This window comes from Furipterus horrens, unplaced genomic scaffold (assembly GCF_987537825.1).
Source record: "Furipterus horrens unplaced genomic scaffold, mFurHor1.1.pri manual_scaffold_3, whole genome shotgun sequence".
NCBI lineage: Eukaryota > Metazoa > Chordata > Mammalia > Chiroptera > Furipteridae > Furipterus > Furipterus horrens.
Window position 1 is genome coordinate 67,380,585 of NW_028327173.1, and position 23,664 is coordinate 67,404,248.

Consider the following 23,664-nt stretch of genomic DNA (forward strand, 5'->3'; position numbering starts at 1 on the left):
TTTAACATAAACTTATTCCACCTTCTTTTAGCTTTCATTGTTTTGAAGTCTGCTGTCACTCTTGCAGTAGCTCCTTTAAAGGCACCCTTTCTCTGGCTATATAATTATTTTTTCTTTGATTTTTTTGAACTTTTACTATGATATGTCCAGGTGTGGACATTTTTCCTCCTATACAGATGCTTCTTGACTTACAATAGGGTTAGATCCCAATAAACCCATCATTAAGTTGGAAATATCATAAGTCAAAAATGCATTTAATACACCTAACTTACCAAACATCATAGCTTAGCCTCAAACACGGTTAGGCAAAGTCATCTACCACAATGAATACATCGTAGAATACCAGTTGTTTACTCTCACCTCACAATTGATCACATTGCTGGCTTGAGCTGTGTCTTGCTGCTGCTGCCAGAATCATGAGCATATCATACCACATATCACCAGCTCAGGAAAAAGATCAAAATTAAAAGTACAGTTTCTACTGAGTACATATTGCTTTTGCACCATTATAAGCCAGAATGTTGTAAATCAAACCATCATTAAGTTGGAGATAGTCTGTATCTTTCTTCCATAAGTTCTGGAAAATCGGTAGTCTATCTCATCACACAATTGTCTTTGAATGGTCGTTTTTCTTTTTCTTCTGAAGCGCAATAAGTTATATTGTTTTTCTTTCTGTCCTCTGTGTCTCTTAACTTCTCATTTTGTGTTCTGTCCCTTTTTAAAACTGATCTGTTTTTCAGTACTAATCTCCTGTTTTTCTATTATACGATCTATTAGAATTATTCATTAAAATGGCTTAAGAATAAGTCCCAGCACTCAAGATGCTTATAGTCTCAGAGGGAGAACATACATGAAAATAGACCATTATAATACTATATTATTCATAGTTCAATGGAGGGAAGGAAATATACTTTGAACACATTAAAAAGGGCACTTGATCAGATTAGGGGATGGTTAGAGGTTTTCTGAAGGAAATAAGACCTAAGATGAGTTAACAATAGTGTAGAAGAAGTCAAGTGTACTGCATTTTTCAGAGGTAGATAGATTTTTTTTTTTTTTAACTGAACATAGAATTTGACAGGAAAATAATAATGGAAAGTTAACTTAGAGCTAGTTACCATAAGACCTTTAATGCCTAGTTATGAAGGTGGGATTTATTTGAGGCTTCTTTGATCTAGTATATAAATATTATATTGAAGCCTTTTTATTGAATTGTTATAACATACATTTTAGAATTATAATATTTAGGTTAAAAGTATTAACAATTATTTTAATATAAGCTTCCCCCACCCCACCTCAAGAGCTCATTTGGTAATTATAGCAGTAGATGGAACAAATGGAAATTTGTCATTAGTATTAACCATGAGGTATAGTTTTAAGTATGTACTTAAGAGTAGAGTCAACATTTGCTCTTATAATTTAAATGCAGTTTCTTAAGAGTGGAAAAATAATTTCATCGTAAGGAGTTTGTTTTAAATTGCTTTTTTGAATGAAGAGAACATTAATTGAGAGTTCTAGTTACCCCTGTTTTGAAATGTTTCACTATGAAGAAAAGTGCTTAACAAATATACTGGCAACTGTATGTTTTTTTGCTTGTTTGTTTTTAAATATATTTTATTGGTTACGTTGTTACACGTAGTCCCATTTTTTTCCCCTTTGCTCCCCTTTGCCCAGCACCATGCCGCCCTCCAGAAATCCCACCCCCCACCCCCCAGTTCATGTCCGTGGTTCATGCATATAAGTTCTTTGGCTTCACCCTTTCCTATATTATTCTTAACTTTCCTCTGTCTATTTTGTACCAACCAATTATGCTTCTTAATCCCTGCACCATTTCACCATTTCCCCCTCCAAACTGATAACCCTCCAAATGATCACTATACCTATGATTCTGAACCTATTCTGGTTTGCTTAGTTGGATTTTGTTCTTATTTTTTAGATTCAGTTGATAGTTGTGAGTTTGTTGTCATTTTAATGTTCATAATTTTGATCTTTTCCTTAAGTAAGTCCCTTTAACATTTCATATAATAATAGCTTGGTGATGATGAGCTCCTTTAGCTTTACTTTGTCTGGGAAGCACTTTATCTGCCGTTCCATTCTAAATGATAGCTTTGCTGGATAGACTAATCTTGATTTTAAGTCCTTACTTTTCACACCTTGAATACTTCTTGCTAGTCCCTTCTTGCCTGCAAAGTTTCTTTTGAGAAATCAGCTGATAGTCTTATAGGCACCCCTTTGTAGGTAACTCTCATCTCTTCTCTTGCTGCTTCTGAGATTCTTTCTTTATCTTTAACCTTTGGCATTTTAATGATGATGTGTCTTGGCGTGGTTCTTTTTGGGTCTAGCTTGTTTGGGACTCTCTGTGCTTCCTGAACTTGTATGTCTATTTCCTTCACCAAATTTGGGGAGTTATCCTTCATTATTTTCTCACATAAGTTTTTAATTTCTTGTTCTTCCTCTTCTCCTTCTGGCACCCCTGTGGTTCAGATGTTAGCATATTTAAAGTTGTCCCAGAGGTTCCTAAGCTTCTCCTCATTTTCTTCAATTCTTGTTTCCTCATTCTGTACTGGTTGACTGCTTTTTTTTATTCCTGATTTCCCAAATCATTGATTTGAACCCCGGTTTCCTTCCCTTCACCATTGGTTTTGTGTGGATTTTCCTTCATTTCATTTAGCATAACCTTCACTTCTTCCCTTATGCATTTGCCGTACTTAAGCATATCTGTCAAGCCTGTGAGCTTCTTTATCACCAGTGTTTTGAACTCTGCGTCTGTTAGGTTGGCTATCTCTTCGTTTGTTAGGTTGACTTTCTCCTTGTCACTTAGTTCTCCCACTGGAACCTTGATCTGTTCTGTCTTTTGGACCATACTTCTCTGTCTCCTCATCTTTACAGGCTCTTGTGTTTCTTTGCCTCTGTGTCTTAGGTAAGCTGTTGCTTCTGTTAAATTGTAAGGGGTGGAGCCTTAGGTATTCGTCAGTAAAGAGTAACCTGTTTCACCACGTTGTGGCGCTGTGTGTGGTGGAGGAGGAATATGAGAGTGAACAATGCCACTTGCTCAGCACTCCCTCCTGTTCTAGGCACTTCTCCCACTTCATATGGGACTGGCACCTCTTTAGCTGTTGCCCTGGCCGCTGTTCCCAGAGTGGGTGGGTCTGCGGACATTCTAGGACTGTGGGGGCCCTTTAAACGAGTGAACTCTGCTGAGAGATTCGTAGTTTCTTCCTTGGCCCTAACCCCTACTGGTTTTCACAGTTAAAAGCACTGAGGCTTTATTTTCCCTGTGACTGGGACAGTGAGCTGCACGGTCTGGTCTGATGCTGGTGCTCGTGCTGGGAGTGCTGCCCATGTGTCCTTCCCCACTTTTTAAAACATGTGACTGTGCTTTCCGCTGGCCTGCCTTTGCCGCCACTCCTGCCACCACCACACCGTGTCCTTTCTGCCCGGCTCCACCCTTTCTACCTGTCTGGATGAGTATTTCTTCTTTACATCTTGTTTGTTGGACTTCCATGCAGCTCGATTTTCTGGAACTTCTGGTTGTCTCTAGTTTTGAGGTAGTTGTATTCCTTCTTAGTTGTGGAGGGAAACCCAGCTTGTCTGTCTAGGCCTCCATCTTGGCTGGAAGTCTCTATATGTTTTATATACTGTAACTTATCATACCTATAAGAAGAAAACTGAGAAGACAAGCAGCAGGTTAAAAGGGAAAATAGGTGAATTTTGAGGAAAACAGCAAAATGGTTCTCTAATTTTCAAATGACTAAAAAAAGAGAAAAAATGGGCTTTATAAAACAAGATATATCTAAGGTTAAATTTCTGCCTGGCGCACACACTTTTGTGACCTTTGCAAATTAAACTCTCTGAGCTTCTGGGGTGTTTAAATTTGTAAAACGAGGTTATATTACAAACCTTTGTGAGTTCCTTTGAAGATTAAATGAGCAGAAAATATAGCGCTTAACTGAGCCCTGACATGTAATTTTATTGCACCTAAACACTGATCTAAGATTATACAGGCTTTATCTTCACAATAACCCTCTATTTGTGACTGAGGAAACTACAACACACAAATGTTAAGTAAGTATGTGGTCAAGATCACACCAATGAGTAGCAGCTACAGGATTCTAACCAAGACATTTTGACCTTAAGAACCATTACTATTAATTATATTTCTTATGTTCTTGTAATCCTTAGGCATACTTTTCCATCAATAGTGTGAGATGTTATTACAAATTCACAGACTAGTAGAATCAGTAGATACGTATACTTGATGTCTTAGTACAACCTGCTTTAATGTACAAGGATTTCTTATATAGCAGCTTTCTTCCTTTTTTTTTTTTTTTTTTTTTAAGATTTTATTTATTTTTTTAGAGGGTGGGGGAGGGATAAAGAGAGGGAAGGAAACATCAATGTGTGGTTGCCTCTTGCATGCCCCAACTCGGGACCTGGTCTGCAACCTAGGCATATGCCCTGACTGTAATAAACCGGCGACCCTTTGGTTCACAGGGCGGCACTCAGTCCACTGAGCCACACCAGCCAGGGCTAGCCTAGCATCTTTAATAGATTGTAATCTAGCTTCTATGTAAATGCTTCCAGGATTTTATTAATATTAAGGCAAACCATCTCACTGTTAGATCATTCAAAATGTAAGGGATTTCTCTTTATCATGTGATAAAATATTTGTCATTAACTTTGCATGTTGGTTCTAATTTTATTTCTCATCCCAGCTGAACACCATCTACTATTCAACAACACGTAGTCATACTCTTTTCAACTAAGGGCCTTCTATTCTGAATGCATTCCATTTCTTTTTAAAAATCTGCTTGTAAATCATATACCAATTTTTTTGTGATTTTGATTCCTTAAAAGTCTTCTGTTGTTTATGTTTTAAAAAAGGAAAGAAAAACTATTCATAGATCTGAATACTGTACATTTAACTGTTCAGTCATTGCTATAAGGTGCAGTTAATCTATGGACTCAACAGAGATACTCTTACACTGCCTGCAGTGACTACTATTAGTTAATGCTATTGAATATTTACTATGCACCATGCCCTTTTCTAAAGCTTTTTACATATAACTGAATTAATTGCAATAATCCTGTGATATGGATGCTTTTTCACTATTTAACAGAAGAGGAAAATGAGGCTTAGTGTTGTTTGTTAAGTAACCTACCCCAAATTACATGGTTTGTGTCAAAATTGAGATTTAAACCTAGGTATGCTTAACTGTAGTACTGCTTTAACAAAATACCATCGACTGGGGGACTTAAAAAATAGAAATTTATTTCTCAGAGTTTTGGAGGCTGGGGATTTCGAGATCACAGTGCCCGCATGGTCAAAGTTCCAGTAATGGACCTCTTTGTGGTTTACAAATGGCATCTTTTCACTGTATCCTCACATGACAAAGACCACCCTCAATACCTAATTACTTACCAAAAGGCTCACTGCCATACATCACATTATGACTTCAATATGTGAATTTTGAGGGAATACAAACATTCTGTCTATAGCAATATGTTATGTAGTTCTTTTGTGAGCCTGTGTGAGATCTTGTCTGCCTTATATATCAGTTATCTATAAAAATATGTTGCTTATAAAATAAATTTTGGAGGAGCTCATTTGTTATTTGGGGAACTCAGTCACTACAGAGACCTTTCTTGATGAATCTCAGCTAATAACCTGTGTGACTTTGCCTGTTTCCTGATGTGTAAAATGTGGATCATGTCTGTCTCAAAAGGTGATTTGAAATATTAATATGCATACATATACATATATTTATTTGCCCTGGCTGGTTTAGCTCAGTGGATTGAGCGTCGGCCTGCGAGCTAAGTGTCGCTGGTTCGATCTTCCAGTCAGGGTACATCAGAGAAGGAAAACTCTGACTCCAAAAAACCTCCGCTGCCTTGCGGCATACCTCTTCAGGGGAAAGGCTAAGGGAGTAAACCCCGACAGAAAATCCGGAGCCGGAGTCCCTAAGGCGGTTTGACGTTGTAGTCAACACCGGCAACTCCTGCGGCGCACCTGAACCCAAGCTGTATCGACTCCGTCTTTCCCTTGGACCCTTCAGCTGCGAAGAGAGGGGGGGTCTGCTGCATGGGCAACAGCAGACCCTCCATATTACCCTGCCCAGGCTCTGTAGCTTCAGCGTCATCACAAGATGTCGATTCAACACGGGAGGAGACAGATACCATGTCACTCCCGAGTCGGACTGCACAGCCATTCTCGGCGGTGCAGATAGACTCTTAAGAAGCTACACCATCGTCTCTCGAGACGGACGGCTGCCGACGACGACGACATATATTTATGTGTGCCTGTATAATTATACTGTCATATATTTACGTATTCATACATACGCATAGAGTCTAGTATAGATGTTTATAAGGTATTTAAATGGCAAAAGCAACATAGCACAGTAATTATTAAGGTAGACTTTCGAATGGAACTGACTTCCTAGATGTTTGACCTTGGGCAAGTTTCTTAACCTCTCTGTGCCCTAGTTTCCTTTTCTGTAATATGGATGTATGTTTTTTATAGAGCAGTTTATAATGAGTTTATAAAGCACTTAGATCAGGACTTAATACCTTGTAAAGTAGTATATTAATGATGAAATAGTATTATATTACATCAATATCTAGCATAGCACTGGTATTTTTAAAAGTTAATTAACAAATTATGTTTAAATGTTTCTGAACTGGTGAGTTTTTTAAAGGAGTATAAAACCAAATATGAAACATATTCATTAAACTCAGTGAGTTGCATCATCTTCTGTTGCAGAGAAGTGAGGGAAACCCTGAAGCACAAAAGTTAAGTAGCTTGCAGTTTAGGCAGTTTTGTTGTGATTACCAGGTTACTTCTAATTAAACCGGGTCTGGTACCCTAGTCTTCTAGATGTTTGTTTGTTTTCTTTTAAGCAATGGACCTAGTGGGGATAAAACACAAAATAATGAACTTCAATGTGAAGATTTTTAGTTACATGATTGACTTACTAGAAGTGTTTCAACCATAATGGATTGCCCAGAATAATCAGAGGGTTATATTTTAAGTTTTTTGTTTTAAAATAGAAGCATCACAGTATGCTTTATGAGAAGGCATGGATTTGAATTTTTGGTCTTCTTATGTCCCCACCACCATCAATGTGATATCAATCAATATCCTTGAAATAGTTTCCATTCTACTGAACACCCTCATAATAGAAAACAAAATGTGAATGCTTTTTTTGTGTATGCTTAGGTTATTACTAATTAATGCTTAGGTTATTACTAATTAATGCTAGCATTATATTTGAAGTACCCTTAATTCAGAGAATTACTTCAGTGGAATTTCTATAATGTTTGATATGCTTTGACTCTAAAGAATGAGATAATGAGCAGGGAATTTAGTTTAATTGTTAACTGACTAGTCAAATTGATTTAGTTTTAAAATAATAGTATTACAAAAATGTTGGGCAGTGATCTAATTCAGCTGCAGTTTCAATGTAATCATTCTCTAGTATACCTAGCAGATGGTCCTATAACTCTACTTAAATATTTTCTTGGTTTGAATTTTTATATTATCTCAAAGCATAAGGAAAATCCATTCAGGTGACTTCGGTCTCATCTCCAACCCTATAATTCTTTATTCTTTGAAAATATTAACTGACAATTTTAATAAGCAATTGGTCCTAGTAAGTAATTTTAACATACTATTTAATTTATAGACTGCCCAAGGACTCCAGATACTCCCAGCAGTGACCCTCGTTGTTCTACTAGCAATAATAGATTGATGGCCTTACAAAAACAATTGGATATAGAGCTTAAAGTAAAACAGGGTGCAGAGAACATGATACAGATGTATTCAAATGGATCATCAAAGGTAAGTACAATAAATGTAAGTGTATACAGTCAATCCTCATTATTTTCACATTTCATAAGTGTAAATTCACATACCCAATAAAATTTATTTGTAACTCTGACAGTAGTACTTGTGACACTTTCACAGTTATTCGTGGACATATACAGAGGAGCAGTAAATTTGAATTATCTGTTGTACTTGTTCACAGCTCAGGACAGACAAGATGCACTATGCCTTTTTGTGTAATCTCTTATACTGTAAACCAGCAACTTTTCAACCAGTGTTCCACAAGAAGTTTTAAAAATTGCAATACCTGACTATTTAGTCAGGGGCACTGACCTCCTTCCTCTTAGATTGTCAAATAAAAAGGCAACAGCCAACACAATAGCTGTCTGGTGTGAATGAATCAAAATTATACCTCTTTTTTTGTCAGATGGGCAAAAAAAAAAATTGGTGTGCTGCAGAATTTTAGTAATTAATTTAGGTGTGCCATAAAATGAAAAGGTTGAAAATTGCTGCTGTAAACAAGTGTATTGTAGAACAAGTTAGAAAGAAATGGTTTTTAAAATAGTGTATTTCTACTTAAACCAGTCAAGAAAAAATTTTGGCTGTATGAGTAAAGGGTACACAGGATCTCTTCATATTTGTAACTTTTCTGGACATCTAAAATTGTTCTAAAATAAAATATTCATTTTAAAACATTTAGACTCTACTGAGTTTTCCATCACTATATACAGGTATTTAGAAAAGAAAAAAAGATAAGACATTCTAGAATTAGTGATTGTTTGGGCTAAACCTATGGAAATCTGGTATGAGCATATAACTCCTAATTGAAAATCAGTTTTCAAGGGAGCAGTTGTTGCTAATGCAAATGTGTCCTTGTTTTGAGGAGTAGTGTCGAAGAAAAAGTGTTGGGAACCACTGAAACAGATTATCATAAAGGTTCTTTACAATCTCGGGTTCTATAGTTGTATAATTTCCAAGGAGTCTTAGAAAGGTGGATTTATTATAAAATCTACCTTTGTACTCTCAACTCATTTATTTCATATATTATTGCCTCTACAACTCAGTTTTTCTTCTGTATTTTAACAGAATGAAAGTTTAGGTGGTATTATTATTATTATTATTATTTCAGTTTAGGATCAGGGATGGGGTGATCTTTGCTTGGAGCCATGCACCATACCTACCTACCCAAATGAAATTTGAGAAGATATGGGAAAGACTGTGTTATAAATAATATTTTTTAAATCTTAATTATGAAAATTAGGTTATATGCTGCATTTCAAAAGGATTTTAAATTATTTTTAGAGGAAATATATTTGTTTATATGTGATACATTACTTATATAATATGATACTTGACAGTATATTATTTCACTAACTTTGAACATTTATTATGGGGTGGTAGAGTTGGTTTTTCTGTGTTAGTTTTAGTGTTAACCTTTCGTGCTTTTTTGTTTTTGTTATCAAACATTATTGTGGACTCCTTTTTAAGGGAAACATTGTGTTCTTGGAATTGTGAATGCACCATATTATGCAGTGTTTTAAAATTAAATTAACCCAGCTATCACCCTCTGGAGTAAATTTTTTTTTAATTTTAGGGTTGATGGATTAGATTGAGAGGTTCTATAACCCTTTAAGGTTATAGAAGTGAGCGTGAATGATGATAGATGAATGAATGAGAGGGCCATAGATTTCACCGTATTCCCAAAGTGATCTGTAACACCACCCCTCCCCATTGAGCAGGGTTATGGACAAATTGAAACAAATATATAATTTATGATAACCACAGTCTAAAATAAACAGGGCTGTGAGCAGCCTGCTAAAACAAATAGATAATTTTCTGAGAACTTTTAATTAGAAGATTCATTTATTTGAGAATGCTTCAGGTGGAGGTCCAGAGCATATTAATAGCTCCTATAGTTTCTGAGGTAGGCCCGCTAGTTATTTCTGTTTAGATTTGGTCTTAACTGTTTTTGTTTTTCATCTTTAAATCTCTCAGGGAGTCATAGTATATCCTTATGAGATTAGGGATGATTGTAAATTGAAGTTATATGGAGTGTTAATTTATTCATTAAGGACTGACAGTTTGATAGCTATTATGCTGAGCTCTGGAGTATGAATGTAATAAAGATAGTACTTTCGCATCTTAGGTACTCTAGAGATACCCTGCTTTCAAAAGTCTCACTACCTAAAAAGGAGATATCACATGTAAATAATTACAATATATAATAGTGGTATGTACTAATTACTTTAGAAGTACAGTAGAAAAGAATCACTTACCTGCCAGAAGAAATCATGAAAGTCTTAATATAAGAATTTAAGTATGAGTTGGAGTTTAAGAAGGAATTACTTTCTAGGAGTGGTGATCTGGGTAAAAACCTAGTATACAAGGCCTGTCCAGAAAGTATCAAGCCGCATACTATGAAAACTTGAGACATTTATTGAAGAAGATACAAGACACAAGAAATACTTACATAGGATAATGACACCTCAGTCCCTTCAGAATAGGCACATTGGGCCCTCACACAATTCTCCCAGCATCTCTTCCACTGTTCAAAACACTCAGCAAAATTCTTTGATGGAATGGCCATCAGCTGCTCCGTCATATTTTCCTGAATCTCATCCACAGTCTGAAATCCCTTCCCTTTCACAGGTGATTTTAGTTTTGGGAAAAGCCAGAAGTCACAGGGTGCCAAATCTGGGCTGTAGTGGGACTGAGTCACCTGGGTGATTTGATGTTTCCCAAAAAAACTGCACGAGATGTGAGGCATATGAGCAGGTGCATGGAGTGATGAAGCTGCCAATCACCAGTTAACCATAGCTGCGGCCATTTTTGTTGCATGCATCTCTCAACCAACAAAGGATGCTTAGTATTCCTTATTTATTAATTGTTTAGCCTGGAGGGGTGTGCTCATGATAGACAACATCTTCCCAATCAATAAACACAGTTAACATGGTCTTGATATTGCTGCAACTTTGCCGTGCCTTATTCGGGTATGGAGAACCAGGCGACGTCCATTGGGATGACTGGGCCTTCATTTCTGGATCATAGACGTAGAACCACGATTCATCTCCAGTTATGACCTTCTTGAAGAAATCTGGTTCATTGGTAGCGGTTTGAATCAAGTCATTAGCAACTACAGTACAATGTTCTTTCTGTCCTGGTAGCAGAAGCTGCAGAGTGAATTTTGTCACAACACATTTCATGTCAAGATTCTACATCAAAATCTGGAACACAGTAGTTTTTGGGAATCCCAGCCAGTTTCTAGTTCTCGCACTGCCAGTCGCCAATCTTTGTTGATTGCAGCCCATACACATTCAGCATTCTCAGGTGCTCTGCTTGTTGCAGGCCTTCCAGAACATGGACCACCTTGAACAGATTTTCAACCATCTTTGAAGCATTTGTGCTGCACTGTTCTTTGCACTGCAGTCATTGCATTTTCCCCAAAAGCCTTCTGAATCATCCAAATAGTTTCCACAGAGAAATGTTCAAGCTTAACACAAAATCTGATGCAGATTTGTTGCTCTACTTACTCATTTTGAATGGGATGGCCACACAGTACACATGCTCACTCAACAGAGTCTACTGCCCCCACTGACTAGTACAGTGGAGTCATCATTGTTCATGCAGGCACATTCCAGTGCATTCTCCTTGGCTGCCAGGTTACATCAATGTTGTACAAACCATTCTTGTTATATTAACAACGGTGGAGCTTCTTCCGTACAGACCTTGTATATAGGGTAAGGAACTATGGAGTACAGTGGCTTGTTCTAAAAAATGGAAGTACTTCTGTATGGCTATAACAGAGGCCCTTGACTTATTTCTTACCCAACATATCTGCGGGTAGGTAGAATGTACTTTTAATAGTAATAACCATCAATTCTAGCAGTCATTTTCAATGAGAGGCCATGCTCTTGTGGGAGAACAAATCTGAATCTCCTTTCTGGCACATCTTATTTGAGAAAAGTCCTCTAGGTGATTTAACTGGTACTTTTTATTTCAATTCTCTACTGATGGAGCTTTCAGTGAGTGAGATATAATGAGAGGTGTGGCATAATTGAAAGAAAAACCAGATTATAAAGTACTTTGGGCAAAATTAAGCAATTGAGATTCTATCTTTTAAGATATGTGGAGCTGCTGAAAGACTTAGCAGTGAAAAATACATGATCAGATTTAAAGTTTACAAAGTTCACATCCATCTTCTTCAGACTTGAAGAACTAATTAGAGAAAGTCAAGTCTGTAGGCAGCAAGTTTAAGTAGGCTTTTGTAGTAGTCCAGGTTAAACATGCTTCATCCCTCTTGTAACAGCAATTAAAGCAAAGAAGATAGGGTCAAAGCTCTTTAGATAGAATAAATATATGGTGTATGGATATGAGGAAAAGGCAGAGTCAAAAATGATTCTTAGATTGGTTATGTGAACAGACAGGTAAATGGTCGTGCCCTTCACATGGTGGGGAGCATATTTAGAGACATGGGTGATTCATTAATTCAGTTTGACAGTAAACAGACATCTTCCGAACTCTGGTTATTGAATTCTGCATGACAAAATTATTACCCCAGTACATATTCTATCCAGAGTTGTTCTTTTGAAAGCTAAGTCACATATTTTTACACTCCTGTTCAAAACCCGTCAGTGGATTTCTAGCATGCTTGAAACAAAATCCAGAGTCCTTACTGTAACTGCAAGTTCATACATGATTTATGTTTCACTGCCTTCTGATCTTTTCTTCTAAAACACTTTCATTCACTCTTCTTAAACACTATCTATATTGGCTTCTTTGGGTACCTTGAACAAACCAAGCATGCTCTTACCTCAAGGCCTTTGTGTTTACTGTTTCTCTGCCTATGTTATCTCTCTTGTCAAGAACTTTCATGGCTTTCTCTCACTTCATTACAGTCTGCTCCAATACTACCTCTTTAGCAAGTTCTATACAACAATCCCATGCAAAAGAGCAACCCCTGCCTCTCCTTATCCCTTTCACTGTATTAGCACTACCTGAAGTTAAAATTTACACAGTCTCTTTCTTTATCATCTGTTAACAGAATGTAAATTTCATGGCTTGAAGTAGTACCGCTGGTTTTCAGAATAACCTCTGATTGCAAAACATATTTGTCCCATTAAAATAGGAGCTTTGGGGTACTAAGTTTTTCCCTTAATCTGATTGGGGCTCATTAAAAGGCTATTTTAAATCTCTAGTTTTTCTGGTGTTCCTAATACTGAATAGGAGGAAAAATTTAAGAAAAAGGTATTTTCATTTTTAATTTGGAAGGTGAATAGGTGCATTCATAAAAGCATATATAAGTCATAGACAAACACCAAATTCAAGATAGTATTCTTTCTAGTAAAGCTGAATTAACAGTGTGTGTGTATTTGTGTATGTGTGTGTGTACACTTCTTTATGGTATAAATTAATATTTAAGGAACTTAGTAAACTATTTGAATTTATTTCCTTGGTGTGAAATCTAAATATTTAGTAGAGAACAAAATCTAACTAGAAATTCTTTCTTAAATGACTGACCTTGGGAGCAGAGAAGAAATGGACGAAAAATTTATGAATTCGCTAATTGCTTTTTCCTCCACTGTATATCAGTTTAATTTGGTGTTTAACATAATATACCTTAGCTTTCTTTTTTTCCTAATATAATAGCAGTATTGTCTCTCCCACCACATACATCTCCATCCTGCCCTTTATTCGGTGTCAAAGTATACTGTGTGTGTTTGATTTATTGAAATAATGCTGTGTATCTGATGCTTGTCTCTTAGCTTCCAGTCTTCAGTCTCCTGGAAAATATAGATTGATCACATGTTATTTTATTTCCAAATTCATATTGACTGCCTTAGTAGTGATAAAAGTAGAGATGCTTAAATAATATGCAAACATTGGTCTTTCTTGTAAAATAAGTGCTTCCTAACTTAGGCCCACTTTTATTTACCATTTGTTTTTTGTGGATTGAAGCCTGCCAGATTTTGACAACTAATGTAACAGATAGCATTAACTTCTATCACTTGTTTCTTAAGAAACTTTGAAAAAAATTCTCTGGATTAGCTTTCTTTGGCTGCTGTAACAAAGTACTACAAATTTAGTGGTTTAAAACAACACTAATTTATTATGTTACAACTTTGTAATTGAGAATTCTCACATGGAGCTCACTGAGCTAAAATCAAGGTGTTGACAGGACTGTGTTCCCTTCTGGAAGGTATAGGGGAGAATTCATTTCCCTGTTCTTTCCAACTTCTAGAGTCTGGCCTTCCTCTGGCTTGGAAGCCAACAACAGTGGGCTCGTTTCTTCTCCCTTACCTCTTCATCTGCCTTCCCCTTGCACATTTAAGGATTCTTGCGATTACACTGGGGCCCTTAGATAATCCAGGATAATCTCTATATTTTGAGATTGGGTGACTAATGACCTAATGATGCTATCTTAATTCCCCTTTTGCCCTGTAAGCGAACATATTCTCAAGGTTCCAGGATATGGACATCTATGGGTGGGTTATTATTTTGCCTACCACACTTCCTCAAATGGTAAAGTTTGTTTTTGTTTTTGTTTTTTGTGACTCTGTCAGTAATATTCACTGTTACTGGAACTAAACCGAGGGGCAATAGTAATCTTATTTCATTTAATACAGGAGCTTTCTTGAAGTCTTAATAGATGACAGATTTATTCACTATAATTTCTACCATAGCTTTAGGGTCTCTTTCTTTAAAAAATATTTTATTTATTTTTAGAGAAGGAGTAAGAAAGGGAGAGAAACATTGATATGTGAGAGAGATACATCAATCAGTTGCCTCTCACGCGCCCACAACCCAGGCATGTGCCCTGACAGGGAATCGAACCAGTAACCATCACTGAGCCACACCAGTCAGGGCTAATATTTTGACATTCAAGAGTATCTAGGGATCTTTCTCGTTATTACCAGTGTTGAAAAATGCTGTTTCCTGTTCCTTTATCATACTTTAAAGGAACACAAATACTGTCTATGATTACCTATTTTTTAAATGTGCCAACATATGTGAAACTCCATGAAAATGTAATGGGAGAGAAAGAGATTTCCTAAAAATTTCAGGCTTAGTGACTAAAACATCCATCGCATACAGTCCTTCTAAATATGAGAGTTATTGATGTTGTTATAAGAAAATTATTTGTATTTTGTAAAGCAAAGAGAAAATTACAAATGTGAATTTTGGATTTTTAAAAAACAGTCATAAGACTTGTTTTCTCTCATTGTCTTAAATAATGGAGTTGTTTTTCTCTCTTGTTACCCTATCTACTTGATGGCTTTTTAAAATAAGTATCTACATGTGTTATGTGTGTGTATAATTGTGTTCACAGTGTTCTTTTAACTCTTGTTTTTCACTTGCTGGTTTCATTTGATCTTATTTAGAAGCTAAGAAAATGTTTTGTCTCTTTATCTGCTTACCTTTTTAAACTTACTTTTAATAGGATCGGAAACTCCATGGCACAGCACAGCAACTGCTCCAGGACAGCAAGACAAAAATAGAAGTGATACGAATGCAGATTCTTCAGGCAGTCCAGACCAATGAATTGGCTTTTGACAATGGTGATGAAATAGAGATAAATTGTCATTCTTATTATGGGCAATATGGTGCTAAATATATTTTATGTAAGAAAGATGCACTGGTTTAAAATTGAAGAGACACCAGGCAGGCAGCATTATACCTTTTTATCTTGAGTTTTTGAATTTTTTTCTAAAAGGTTCTGTATCTCAACATTGTATCTATTCAGTATTCCGTTTTAACTTTTAATGTTGTAAGTATTCATTTTTTTAGAAGTTTTAATTACTACATATTAAAAACTGAAGTAAATGGTTCAATGAAGTTTTGTTTGTTTTTTTCCCTCCTCTAGCAAAACCTGTCATAAGTCCTCTTGAACTTCGAATGGAAGAATTACGGCATCATTTTAGGATAGAGTTTGCAGTAGCAGAAGGTGCAAAGAATGTAATGAAATTACTTGGCTCAGGAAAAGTAACAGACAGAAAAGCACTTTCAGAGGTAATTTTAAATAAAATTAAATTTAAATTAAATTTTAACTTAATAAATACATTACTTAAAGAATTTAAGTGACAACAATGGTCTTTTCTCTGTTCAAGGCTCAAGCAAGATTTAATGAATCAAGTCAAAAGTTGGATCTTTTAAAGTATTCATTAGAACAAAGATTAAATGAACTTCCCAAGAATCATCCCAAAAGCAGTATCATTATTGAGGAGCTTTCACTAGTTGCATCACCAACACTAAGTCCACGTCAAAGTATGATATCTACACAAAATCAATATAGTACGCTATCCAAGCCAGCAGCACTAACCGGTATGTAGCACATATCTTCTGATTATCTTTGTTGCTTTTTTGGCTACATCTGGTCCTGGTTTAATAAATGAATAGAAACTACACAGACTTTTGTAACAATATTGTGGTAAGGTACACATAACATAAATTATTTTAACCATCTAAAAAATATAATTCAGAGATGTTTAGTATATTTCTAATGTTGTGAAACTATCATCACTATCTAGCTAAAGAGCATTTTCATTTCCCCAGAAGGAAACCCCATACCCATTAAGTAGTCACTCCTTATTCCACTTCAGATTTTCGCAAATAGATTTTGTCTCTGTAGATTTGTGTATTCTAGATATTTTCTTTAAACAAAATTATATCATTCGTGGACTTCGTGTCTAGCTTCTTTCGTTTAGCGTACTATTTGCAAAGTTTTTTGTAGCATGTATCAGTACTTTATTCCTTTTTATGGCTAAGTAATATTCCATTGATTGGGTATATACCGGATTTTGTTTACTCATTCATCAAATAATAATGTTTAGTTTGTTTTCACCTTTTGACTATTGTGAACCAGGGGCAAAAAAAAAGCCATGTTTTTTTAATACAACAAAAGGGCTTCTGTCATTTTGTGATTTGTTTTCTGTGAATCTTATTTTGTTTTCCTGAATTCTTTTCTGTTTGAGTTTTTCTACTTTACCTTTTAAATTCCCTTCTTGTTTCCTTTTCTGTATATTTTTAGTTATCTAAGTTATTTTCTTGGTTGTTATCCTGGTAATTACAGCAATCATCCTAAATTTATAACAATCTTGTTTGAATTGATACCAATTTATTTTCAGTAGCCTACAGAAATTCTGATCCTGTACAGCTGTTCATCCCTGCCTTTATAGTGTTGTCACAGATTATATCTTTAAACATTGTGTGTCCATTAGCATAGATTATAATTATTGTATTATGCATTTGCCTTTTAAGTCATAAAGACAACAGATAGAGTTAACAAACCAAAAGTGTAGTAATACTGGCTTTTATATTTACCTATGAAGTTAGTTTCACTGATGTTATTTTTTTCTGATTTTAACACTGTCTAGTGTCCTTTGATTTTGTTTGGAATGACTCAGCATTTCTTCTAGGCAGGTCTACTCATGACACACTCCCTTAACTTTGTGTGTCTGAGAATTTCTTATTTTCTTCATTTTTGAAGGATAGTTTTGCCATATGTAGAATGCTTAGATGACAAGTTTTTATTTTATTCTTTCAGCACTTTAAAAATGGCATCCCAGTTCCTTCTGGCCTTTATGTTTTCTAATGAAAAATAGGCTTTTAATCTTACTGAGAATTTCTTTTAAGTGATGAGTTGCTTCTGTTTTTACTTTTAGGATTCCCCTTTGTCTTTGTTTTTACACTGTTCGTAATAGTTCGCATAATGATCATCTCTTTTGAGTTTATCCTACTTAGATCTTTCAGCTTCTGATGTCTTTCATCAGATTTGGGAAGTTTTCAGCCATTATTTCTTCACATATTCTTTCTGCAACAGTCTCTTCTTTCCTGAGACTCATATAATGTGAATGTTTGTACACTTGATGTTATCCCAGAGGTTGCTTGATCTCTTGCCCTCTTTTATTTAGTCTGTTAATTTATTTTTGACAACAACAAATGTTTATTGAGGTGCTGACATTTTGGGAGGCCAGAGATCAAAAGTAAACACAAAAACAAGCATCAGCTTTCATAGATATCAGAAATTATAAGCATGAAGCAAGCAAGCATCAGGAGTCAGAGTCTTCCCACCAACAAGTTCCCATGAGTTCAGTCCACAAATATGAATCATGTCTCTGGTTTGAACCACCAAGATCTCTCCTAAAAATCTCGCTTTAGTAGTGCTCAGAAAAAAAAACTCCCATAAAGACCCTTAAAGTAATCAAACCAGGAGACAAAAGGATTAGGTCAGTTTCAAACCATTTTTAGTTCCATTAAGTGTTATTGATACCTCCTATTGTTTTGTTTTACTTTTAATTTGGAGAATGTACATTTAGTGTTGTTATGTCTCTTTGATCATTTTACTCTTATCAATATAAATATTTCCTTTTCTTTCTAAAAATCACTCTTTGAGTTGGAGCTTACTTTGTCTGTTATTAGTAGAACCATACCCTCCTTCTCGTGTGTAAAGTAACCTACTGAATTTTTCCATTTTTTGTTTTCACCCTGTTTGCTTTTTCAATTTAAAATGAAATGTTTTATATATATCATGTAGGTGACTTTTTATCTACCCTGAATATCTAATTTGAAATTTTTAGTATACTGCAGTATTTCTTTTTCTTTCTTTTTTTTTTAACAGCTTTAGTTGTATAGTCATCTCTCTATGCCAGGGGGATTGGTTCCAGGAGCCCCTGCAAATACCAGAAGTCTACAGATGTTCAAGCCCCTTATATAAAATGGTGTAGTGTTTGCATAAAAACTCTGGACGTAGAGAGTCACCTGTATAAATAAACATATTTGATGCTTACAGTTTGAAAACTTTTGGCATAGCACCCCCGAGAAGGTTTCATGAATCCTTTATAAACGTTCCTATTACTATTATTTTTGATATGTATTTAATTCTACAGTATTGATGTTTAAATAGCATATGCTCTTTTTTCTCTGTTTATTCTTTCCTGAACTTTGTAGTTGTTATTGAAACAAATGCTGCTGTTATTCCATTTCATTCCTCATACAGCCTTTTAGTTATGCTTGTTTGTGTGTATTTGTGTATGTGTTTATTGCTTAATTTAGAGATTCAGGTATTCATATTGAACTTATTACCATTTTTGATCACAACATACTATTTTAATTCCAAATCAGTTTAAGGATTTTTTGAAGATATATTTGCATATTCTTCCATGCCACCCTTTCTTATAGTAATATATTTTACTTATACAAGTGCATTAATAATCTATACATCGAGTATTGGTTTTACTTTGAAGATCTAAGAACTTTAAGGATATAGTTTACTTTTTTCAGAGTACTTTTCTCAGAAAACAAAATAAAACATTGCATTTATAGTTAGTATCCCATTTATTATTTTATTTCCTTGTTGCAATTTTCTGTTATAATGTTCCTTAGCTCACAAAATTTTTTAGCATTTATTGTATGAAGATGTTCTAGAGTCTAATTCTTTCACATTTTTTCTTTATGTTTCTCCTTAATTTTTAAAGAATATCAGTGGATATAGAAATATTACTCTCTTTCAAAGTTAATATTATGATTTATCTTTTAAAATTAATTTAATTGTATTCTGGCTTCCATATTTCTATTATGAGAAGTCAGCTGTAATTGTTAATCAATGTTTCTCTTCATATAATATGCCTCATTCCCTAGCTGCTCCAGTAATGCAGAATTATGTTTATTTTTATTTTGATTTATTTATTGTTTTTCTATTACAGTTTTCCGACCTTTTCCCCCATTGCTCCTGCCCACCCTACCCACCTCTTCCCCCACAGTCAGTCCCCGTTGCCCATGTCCATAGGTCATTTATACTAGTTCCTTGACTAGACTCTTCCCCTTATGTTTACTTTTTTTTCTTTTTCTTGCTGCTACTAAGACTGGATTCATTCAAGTGACCTGTCTTAAAGTTTGCCAATTCTTCTGCCTGCTCAAGTCTGCTGTTGAACCTCTCTAGTAAACTTTTAATATTTCACATATTGTACTTTCAGTCAGGGATTTCTGTCTGGGTCTGTTTATAAATTCTATATATTTATTAACATTCTCTATTTGTTGAAACACCATTCTTCTTCTTTTTTTTTTTTTCCTTTGGTTTCCTTTAGGTCTTTGTCTATATGTAAGACAGTTGGTATAAATTCTTTCTCTAATAAATTCAATGTCTTAGCTTCCCCAGGGATAGTTGCTGTTAATTTCTTCTTATCTTGTACACCAGCCATACTTTCTTATTTCTGTGCTTGCCTCATAATTTTTTATTGAAAACTGCATATTATGAATATTACAATGTGTAATTTCAGATGACAGAATAGGGAAATGCTAAGTTCACTTAAAAATCACATAAAAATTACAGCTAAACTACTGAACAACCGTCATTGAGAACCACCTGAAGTCTATCCCAACAGAAGTCCTTTAACTAAGGATTTACAGAAGCAGCCACGTTGAGACTGGTAAGAGGGGCAGAGACATGAAATGAGATGATCCCACACTCACATGTGGCAGTGAAAAAGCAATGGGGGATATCTTGTATGTGGAGGTGCCCCCTGATGAATGAGGGGTCCCAACCCCACACCAAGCCCTCATCCCAGAGTTCCAGTGCTGAGAAGTCTTCATAACTTCTGGCTGTACTAAGTGGAGAGATTGTGGCTTAGTGACATGGAGGGCTTCTGGGGTCCTAGGCATTCCTCTTAAAGGACCTGGGCATGGACTTATTCACTGATAGAATCACTCATGCTAAGCTTCACTGCTGGGGCCATAGCTCAAAAGGTGCCAGGAACATATGGGAGCAATGGAATTGTCTGGTTTCAGGGTAAGGGCTTTCTCCCATATAGTAGTGCTGCCGGAAGCCATTGTTCCTTTGATGAGACCTCCCCAGTCTAGCCTGCATGTTCAGGTGGAAGCAATATCTGAGTCGCTATCAACCTAACTAATACCCTTTGCCCTGCCCTGATGATTCCATGAGACCCTGACTCATCCAACTTGCTTGCCTTCGCAAGCCTCTTCCAGTAGCTTTTTCATACAAATGGCCTATATTAGATCATGCTACAGACATTCCTAAAATCTCTCAGAGGTTCACAAATCCCAAACATTCAGCCTCTGGCCTTGGCATATTTGAATTTCTTGCTAAGCAGCTCCAAGCCCAGGACTTAACAGCAACCAGCTTCAGTCTCGGTCTGCAGCTTAGCCTCTTGCAGGCACTTTCAAGCCCTGCATAAGTGGCCACTATCTGCACATCACTTTGTAGCTCATACTAAGGGGCTCTAGGCAGGGCACAAGCAGCAGCTGATCTTGGCCTGTACCGGAGTTCTTTTCAAGAGACCCCAGAAGCAATATACCCTGGCAGCCAGCTTCAGGCCACAGCAGAGCTCAACCCAACCACCTCCACAAATGCTACACCCAAAAGGCCGACTCAACAGACACCAGAACCCTGCTAAAGCAAATCTTGCTTGTGGGTTGGACCTCTGCACAGCTGACCTCCATTGTAGTGACTGCCAGTCCTCACAGCCAATCTGCCTAAGAGTCAATCTCTCCCATTGACCTGCCAACAGCAGTCAAGACTCAACTGCTATAGGAGGGCACACACAACCCACATAGGGGACACACCTAGTGCACCCAACTCAGGTGATCAGGGAGACTGTGCCATTAGTCTCCACAGAACATCTACTACATGAGGCCACTCTAATAAGATTGGGAGATGTAACAGCTCAACCTAATATGTAGAAGCAAACACAGGGAGGCTACCAAAATGAGAAGACAAAGAAACGTGTCCCAAATGAAAGAACAGACTAAAACTCCACATAAAGAAATAATCAAAATGGAGACAAGCAGTATACCAGATGTAGAGTTCAAAACACTGGTTATGAAGATACTCAGTGGGAACTTCAGACAGATAGGAAACATAAAGAAGAACAGTCAGAAATGAAGAATACTTTAGAGGGAATTAACCGTAGGATTAGAAGAAGTAGAGGATTGAATCCAATTGGAAGAGAAGTTGCAGAAAATACCCACTCAGAATAGCAAAAAGAAAAGAATTTTTTTAAATGAGGACTGTTTAAGGAGCCTCTGGGACAATACCAAGCATACTAACATTGACATCAAAGGGGTACCAAAGGACAAGAGAGAGCAAGGAATTGAAAACTTACTTGAAGAAATAATGACAGAAAACTTGCCCAACCTGGCAAAGGAAATAGACCTGCAAGCCCAAGGAAGCTCAGAGAGTCCCCAACAAGATGAACCTAAAGATTAATTAAAATGGCAAAGTTAACAGTTTTCAATCTAACCCAGAGTTCGAGAGGTTGTACATTGCCCAACAGGTACACATTTCCCATTAAGATAGTTCTTAAAGAAAGAAATAAGGTGACTTTTTTTTTTTTTTTTTTTGGTTTTTCAATTACAGTTGTCCCATTTTCCCCCATTTCTCTCCCCCACCCAACCCACCCCCTCTCCTGCAATCATATCTCTCCCCGTTGTCCATGTCCATGAGTCTTTCATACAGGTTCTTTGACTAAACCTTTCCCATACTTATCCCCTTCTCTCCCTCTCCCCTCCCCACTATTGACTGTTATTCTGCTCTTTGTTCTATTTAGTTCCTTTGTGTTATTCTTTAGTTTCCTGTATTAGGTGATATCATATGGTATTTTTCTTTCTTTGCCTGGCTTATTTCACTAAGCATAATTCTTTTCTAGTTCCATCAATGTTGTTGCAAATGACAGGAGTTCCTTCTTTCCTTCTGCTACATAGTATTCCATTGTGTAAATGTACCACAGTTTTTTGATCCACTCATCTACAGATGGACACTTAGGTTGTTTCCAGCACTTAGCTATTGTAAACAGTGCTTCAATGAACATAGGGGTGCATAAGTTCTTTTGAATTGGTGTTTCAAGATTCTTCGGGTATAATCCTAGTAGAGGAGTCGCTGGTTCAAAAGGCAGTTCCATTTTTAATCTTTTGAGGTAATTCCATACTGTTTTCCATAGTGGCTGCACCAGTCTGCATTCCCACCAACAGTGCAGTAGGGTTCCCGTTTCTCCACATCCTCGCCAGCACTTGTTGTTTGTTGATTTGTTGATGATGGCCATTCTGACTGGTATAAAATGGTATCTCATTGTGGTTTTTATTTGCATCTCCCTGATGGCTAATGATGTTGAGCATTTTTTCATGTGTCTATGGACCTTCTGTATGTCCTCTTCGGAGAAGTGTTTGTTCAGGTCCCTTGCCCATTTTTTAATTGGGTTGTTTGTTTTCTTGATGTTGAGTCGTATCAGCTCTTTATATATTTTGGAAATCAGTCCCCTGTCTGTGATGTCATTGGCAAATATGTTTTCCTATATGGTTGGTTTCCTTTTCATCTTGCTGATGTTTTCTTTTGCTGAGCAGAAATTCTTTAGTTTGATGTAATCCCATTTATTTATTTTTTCCTTTATTTCTCTTGCTTTAGGAGATGTATCCGTGAAGAAATTGTTACGTGAGATATCTGATATTTTCTTGCCTATGTTTTCCTCTAGGACTTTTATGGTGTCACGGCTTACATTTAAGTCTTTGATCCATCTTGAGTTTATTCTCGTGTGTGGTGTAAGTTGGTGGTCTAGTGTCATTTTTTTGCAGGTCCCTATCCAGTTCTCCCAGCACCATTTGTTAAAGAGGCTCTTCTCACTCCATTTTATGTTCCTTCCTCCTTTATCAAATATTAGTTGACCATAGAGGCCTGGGTTTATTTCTGGACTCTCTCTTCTGTTCCACTGATCTATATGTCTGTTCTTATGCCAGTACCAGACTGTTTTGATCACAGTGGCTTTGTAGTATTGTTTGATATCTGGTGTTGTAATTCCTCCTGCTGTGTTCTTCTGTCTCAAGCTTGCTTTTGCTAT

The 23,664-nt window shown here is 36.3% G+C and overlaps 1 protein-coding gene across 1 annotated transcript in view; it reads left to right on the plus strand.

The window, feature by feature from the left end:
- PKN2 (protein kinase N2) overlaps positions 1 to 23,664 on the plus strand; it is a 147,166-nt gene that overhangs the window by 67,988 nt on the left and 55,514 nt on the right. Inside the window, exons 3-6 of the mRNA XM_090269696.1 lie at positions 7,686 to 7,840; positions 15,264 to 15,381; positions 15,687 to 15,832; positions 15,931 to 16,144. Coding sequence (XP_090125822.1) covers positions 7,686 to 7,840; positions 15,264 to 15,381; positions 15,687 to 15,832; positions 15,931 to 16,144 — 633 coding nt within the window. The remainder of the gene's footprint in view (positions 1 to 7,685; positions 7,841 to 15,263; positions 15,382 to 15,686; positions 15,833 to 15,930; positions 16,145 to 23,664) is intronic.